This window comes from Austrofundulus limnaeus, unplaced genomic scaffold (genome assembly GCF_001266775.1).
Source record: "Austrofundulus limnaeus strain Quisiro unplaced genomic scaffold, Austrofundulus_limnaeus-1.0 Scaffold649, whole genome shotgun sequence".
Lineage (NCBI taxonomy): Eukaryota > Metazoa > Chordata > Actinopteri > Cyprinodontiformes > Rivulidae > Austrofundulus > Austrofundulus limnaeus.
The window spans coordinates 235,887-242,367 of NW_013953051.1; the positions used below are offsets into that span (position 1 = coordinate 235,887).

The 6,481-nt window shown below is 41.9% G+C and overlaps 1 protein-coding gene across 1 annotated transcript in view; it reads right to left on the minus strand.

Annotated features, from left to right (window-relative positions):
* dhx9 (DEAH (Asp-Glu-Ala-His) box helicase 9) overlaps positions 1-5,902 on the minus strand; it is a 15,167-nt gene extending 9,265 nt beyond the window's left edge. The window contains exons 1-10 of the mRNA XM_014027436.1: positions 5,822-5,902; positions 3,597-3,755; positions 3,378-3,518; positions 3,110-3,221; positions 2,890-3,035; positions 2,652-2,800; positions 1,279-1,325; positions 816-952; positions 599-688; positions 360-521 (exon numbers count right to left, since the gene is read on the minus strand). Coding sequence (XP_013882890.1) covers positions 360-521; positions 599-688; positions 816-952; positions 1,279-1,325; positions 2,652-2,800; positions 2,890-3,035; positions 3,110-3,221; positions 3,378-3,518; positions 3,597-3,707 — 1,095 coding nt within the window. The 5' untranslated portion in view covers positions 3,708-3,755; positions 5,822-5,902. The remainder of the gene's footprint in view (positions 1-359; positions 522-598; positions 689-815; positions 953-1,278; positions 1,326-2,651; positions 2,801-2,889; positions 3,036-3,109; positions 3,222-3,377; positions 3,519-3,596; positions 3,756-5,821) is intronic.
* Between the last annotated feature and the right edge of the window lie 579 nt (positions 5,903-6,481).

Below are 6,481 nucleotides of genomic sequence, written 5' to 3' on the forward strand. Positions count from 1 at the left end.
AGGACAGGAACGTCTCAGTCTGCTGCAGAGGACACCTGGACAACAAGGTCCTTTAGGACAGGAACGTCTCAGTCTGCTGCAGAGGACACCTGGACAACAAGGTCCTTTAGGACAGGAACGTCTCAGTCTGCTGCAGAGGACACCTGGACAACAAGGTCCTTTAGGACAGGAACGTCTCAGTCTCAGTCTGCTGCAGAGGACACCTGGACAACAAGGTCCTTTAGGACAGGAACGTCTCAGTCTGAGTCTGCTGCAGAGGACACCAGGACAACAAGGTCCTTTAGGACAGGAACGTCTCAGTCTGCTGCAGAGGACACCAGGACAACAAAGACAATAAATCAGACAACTGATGGACGTACAAAGGCCAGAGGACCCTCGTCGATGTTGCAGCTGGTCCAGGGGTTCCAGTTGACCTGAGGTGGGGACCAGGGGACCACGCCGGAGACACTCTGCCGCTCTGAGGGCTCGAAGGACGCCATCTTCCCCTGAACCAGAGACACTGGACAGCTGGGGTCCGAGGGCTGCAGACAACAAACAGTAATCAACAGAGACACCAGGGAACAGGACCCTCGCTCATTCAGGTCTACAGAGGACTCACAGGAGGGGGGATCAAAATCCCCAGATTCTGGACCACCTCAGCCAGCTGCTGCTGCAGTTCTGGAGAAAAGTTGACCTCATAGATGTCCAACTGGAGACAGAGGACAAGCAGACAGTCAGGTGTTACTGCTGCTCCTTTAACAGACCTTACTTCCTGTTTGTTTGTTTGTGTGTTTTTGTGTGTTTATTTGTGTGTGTTTATTTGTCTGTCTGTTTACCGTCTCTCCCTCCTTCTTCTTGGTGACTCCAGAGTACGGCTCGATGACTCTCAGGTGGTACAGCTGTCGGACTATGGACAGAGCGCAGGACTGAGCCGCCAGCTTCTTGTTGGAGCCGTGTTCTCGAGCCGTGATCTCTGAGAAAACAGGAGGATCAGCCTGACAGCTGCACCTGGTGTCCAGGTGAAACAACAACAGGTGACCTGCTGACAGCTGCACCTGGTGTCCAGGTGAAACAACAACAGGTGACCTGCTGACAGCTGCACCTGGTGTCCAGGTGAAACAACAACAACAGGTGACCTGCTGACAGCTGCACCTGGTGTCCAGGTGAAACAACAACAACAGGTGACCTGCTGACAGCTGCACCTGGTGTCCAGGTGAAACAACAACAGGTGACCTGCTGACAGCTGCACCTGGTGTCCAGGTGAAACAGGTATAAAACAGTTTATAAATTAAGTCTTACTTCTGCCCAGCTGCCTCACAAACAGCTGCATCTCTGCGATGAAGCTCCTGCAAACACAAACACTGCAGCGTCACTTCCTGTGCCTTTCAGAGTAAAAGCCCCAGAGTATGCTTGGCGTGAGGAGCTGCACTCACCTGCTGCGTCCTCAGGAGGAAGCCTGTATGTTTTTCTGCCGGACTTTTAGGATTATCAAACGGCAGCAGCCAGCAGTTTCTCCTGGATGGTTTGTGTTCCTGCGGTGAACAGCGACACCAGAAATCACAACCAGACTCCAGCGACCCCCCAGCTGCACCATGGGACAGATTTAGAGCACCTAAACCCCGTCCCATGTCTTCGTTCAGTGTGGTTGTGAGTTCTGGTGTCCCCTCAGGTTTCACTCTGTTCTTTGACTGCTTGTGTGGACAGACGGAGCGGTTCTGATCCCTGGACTGGGCTAAGGTTCAGGAACAAACTGTGACTCTGGAGGTCTCTGGGTTTGCATCAGTCCAGCAGAAAAACATACAGGAACATCCTGAAGACCAGTTCTGCAGACCAACAAACACCAGCTGAGGAGCTCAGACCCAGAGGAGTTTGTTGTCGTAAAGGTTTTACTCCTGTTTGACTCACAGGTGGTAGAAATGAAAGAAACTCAGACGTGAAGCTGAAACAATTCAGACTAAAACCTGAGAAAAAAACTAAAGTGACCTGAAGTTTAGTGAATAAAACTGTTTTACTGCAGAAACTCTTTAGTTGTAGTTTTATTTTCAGCTCTGCCACAGGTGACAAAGACTGGATCAGGATCGGACTGCAGAGATCCCACAAACAAAACAGGGTCGATCAGAAACCAACGGACCCGTCAGCTGGACTGACCGACCCAAACAGAACCATTTACTGGTCTGTGGACGTTTAACAGGATTTAAAGGGTTTTAACTCTAAACCAACATTTTCACATCAAACTTTAAAAAAAAAATTCAGCTAAAAATGATAAAATCAACAAACAGGAGAAACTGGAGGAAGAAGAAGTCTTCATCTTTTCTCCACATTTCACATCTGTTACTGTTTTTATCTTTGCTAAATGATTTAAAATAATTTATTTTCTGCTTCAAACAACAGCATCAGATGAAGATCATCATCATCATCATCAGAAGTAGCTGCAAACGTTCAGATTATTAATCCTGACTGATTCACAGAAACTAAGAACTGCAGCTAAAATTAAAACTCAATAAAACAGATAAAAACAAAGTATTTGGTTTGAATCAAACTCAGACTTTCAGATTAAAAGTTTGTTTTAGCTTATTGACCAACAGAATAAAAACCAGATCCGGTTCCTAAAACCTGGAAACCTAAACCATCAGACTGAGTTTGGTTTCTGATGAGGCTGCTCTGGTCCAGACCTGTTGTGGTCCGGTCCCACTTGGCTGTATTTATACTCTGCACTGGTCTTCTCCTTCTGGAAGAACTGGTTCAGACGGGCCTTGGCGTTCTCCAGGGTCCAGTTCCCGTGGAGGCTAGCGTTCAGGTCCACCTCCTCAGACTCCAGGGTCTGAAAAATAAAAGCATGGTTTTCATGGACCGAAGCTCTCTGAAGTCATTTCAGTCAGACTGAAGGTCCAGAAGAACAGGGTCTGGTACCGCCTGAGCCTCCTGCTCCTCCTTCTTCTCATAGTACTCCTTCAGGTTGGCTCCTCGTTCCCACTGAACTCCTTCTCCTCCAAACTGTCCTCCTGAGTAACCCTGTCCCGTCACTCCTGGAATCGGACCACCGGACCCACCTTCATCTGGAAGAGAAGGACAGAGATTTCAAACAGGAAACGTGTTTTAAGACGACAGGAGTCCAAACTGCAGGTCTGACCTTTTTCCTCTTTGACCACAAGATGAGGAGGCAGAGGACCACCAGGAGGAAGGTTGTTCCCTCCTCCTCCTTCTCCTCCTCCTCCAGGTTGGTCTACAACTGGAAAACTGACCTGGAGACAAAACCCAACATTTACCTTCAGAGAACGACAGCAGACAAACACAACTGTTTGTTCACACTGAAACAGAACAGGGTTTTATTAAAACAGGTTTCATATTTTCTCCTAAAACCAGGAGGAGTTTTAAATAACAAAAACTGCATTTCTGACCCCGAGAGCCGGGACCTCAGCTGCACTCATTTCTCCGACTCGGACCAGATAATTAACAAAGTCCCGGGCGGCGTTGCTCTGAGCGTCCTTCTTGTTGGTGGAGTTTCCCATCCCGGTGTAGTTGAAGCCATCGACTCGAACCTGCAGGACGAGAGCGTTCACAGTCAGATACTGAAAACCTGAATGAATGAATGAATGAAAGACAGACGGAGGACTCACCTCACACATGAACTTCTGCCTGAGCTTGTTCCCCGCAGCTCGGATGTCGTAGCTCGGGGTCAGTTTCTTCTTTCCACACCAGGCATACAGGAAGTTCTTGATGTCCGCCATGGTGGGCTGACAAGAAGGGGAGCTTCCTCTTCAGTGGACTCTTTAAATCTGAAAAACCACATCAACAGCTTTCAATCCCCGAACACCAATTATTTACATCTCATCAGTGACGAGTGAACCAGCTGAGCTAAAAAACTGTATATCAGATGTAGAAATGACAGCTGCTTCTTCAACAACATCATAAACAAATGCTTACTATGAATAATACACAACATAGGAGTTATGTAAAACGCTGTGTACAAAGTTCAAAATAAAACTGAGAAACTTTTATTTTGAAGGAATAAACACTGTATGTGACATCAGAAGTTTTAAAACGTAGTCAGAACTGAACCGATTCTGATCTGGAACCAAGAAAACTGCTCACAAAAAGACAAAAATGGAGAAACAGATTTATGAGATGGAGCATAAAAACAGTCTGAATACATGGGAAATTACCAGAAACTGATTATTTAAAAGATATCTTAACCATATGGAAATGCATTAAATCGTATTTACAGCCACAGTTTGTAGCTTTATTAATTATCAGTTTTAAAGGCTAACAGATACTAAGCATTGATATATATTAGTGGATTGGGCGTGGCTAGCGTGTTGCTAGCTACACTGACGTGCACACACTGGAGCTCTGCTCTGCGCTGAGGAGCCTCAACACAATGACTGGAGGTCAGTGGACTGTGAGGCGTCATCCTGTTGAAAAACTCTTTTAAATTTATTACTAGCTCCATTTTTACAAACTATGGTTCAAAATAAAGCTGAGGAAATTTAAAATAGATAACTAATTTAAATGACTAAAACAGTGGCTTAAAATAAGAATTTTGTGTTTCACAGGAGTTTTTCATACAAATCAATGAGTTCTGACAGCTGGGTATTTATATATTTATTAATCAGACCTGAGTCTTAGACATTTAAAATAATTAAGTTAATCGTCCAAGTGCGTGTGTGTGTGTGTGTGTCTCTCATGTATAGTGATGTGTGTGTGTGTGTGTGTCTCTCTCATGTATAGTGATATGTGTGTGTGTGTGTGTGTGTGTGTGTCTCTCATGTGTGTGTGTGTGTTTAACAAATATTTCTTCTATAAAACTATAGAAGTTTTTGCTGTAAACTACAATAATTTAAACATCAGTAAAAACTAAAAAAGTAGAAATTATTTCAGGTCACAAAGAATTGTTTAATGAATGTATTTTTATAACAAATAATTATTCTTCAGCTTTATAATGATGCAGACTGTATCTGAAGCCGACCCACAGCTGACACACGTTTGTCTCCCTTTTCTCTGGAAATGTTGAAAAACACACAAATACTGAATATAGAAAAATACTATCTGAATAAAGCGGCCTGTCTGACAATGTGACTAGTTTTGTTTATGATGCTCAATCATTACATTACTGTCTGTCATTAGTGGGTCTACATCATTATTTCTGTATTTATATGCAGTCTAATAGTCAGTATCCAATAAAGTCCATATTTTACATGTTTAATATCAATAAATAATATATTTTACAACAGATAAAATCGATTTTAAATAAGGTTCAACATGAACATTGGAGCAATTTAAATGTTAGTGTACAGGTTTTAAGATTAAAATGATTAATTTTGGTTAAATATGCGTAATATTTACCTGGAGTTTATAGCAAAGTATTTGTACCATTTGTACATTTATAAAGTTTGTTTGCACCGCGCTACGTTCTGCTCATTGGTTTCAATGGTTAACGTTAGCATTAGCATAAAAAACCCCTTGCGAATCGCGACCAGGTCACGTGACGCCCAATCCAGTGATATTTATCAATGATAGTAACGTTAGCTTTGTCCTAAATGCTGACTTTAATGTCGTCCTACAAAATACAAAATGTTATCTTTTATTTCGTCCTAATATATGCTAACTAGCTTCGTTCTAACAGAAGCTATATTGCAGGTGCGTTACCCTGTCCGCGGGAACCCTATGCTAACGCTAACGTTAGCTTCGTGCTAAAAGACGCTAACGTCCTGCTAACTACACAGAATAACAAATCACGCTTTCACAAACATTGTGTATGACGCATCTATAATTTCAGTAACGTGCTGCACTCTGTCAATAATAACCCATAAATTTAAAATAAATCGTGTTTATTTTTACTCACAGTCAGCTCAGAAGCTTTGCACCGACAGCAGGAGGAAAACGTCGGTCTCTGTCGGACCGGGTTGTTTCCGGTGGTGTAGCGCCACCTAACGGTCCGGAGGAAATCAGACCAGGCTTCATGTATGGTCCCATTAAAAGAAAATGATCAAATTATTTATAATAAATAGAGTTAAAGTTGTAAATCAGTCCTAATCCCTAACCATTTATTTATTAATTTGCAAAAATATTAACAAAAAACAAAAACATACAAAAAGTTTTTACTGAGTCTGTTTGGATGTTTTGGTTGAAGGAGAGTGTTGAAATGTTTATTTATTTTCCCTTCATCAGTGTAAACAGATTACTTATTAAATCAAATCAACAGATTATTTATTAAATCAAATCAACAGATTATTTATCAGAACAAATCAACAGATTATTTATCAGAACAAATCAACAGATTATTTATTAGATCAAATCAACAGATTATTTATTAGATCAAATCAACAGATTATTTATCAGAACAAATCAACAGATTATTTATCAGATCGAATCAACAGATTATTTATTAGATCAAATCAACAGATTATTTATTAGATCAAATCAACAGATTATTTATTAGATCAAATCAACAGATTATTTATTAGATCAAATCAACAGATTATTCATCAGATTAAGTCAATTG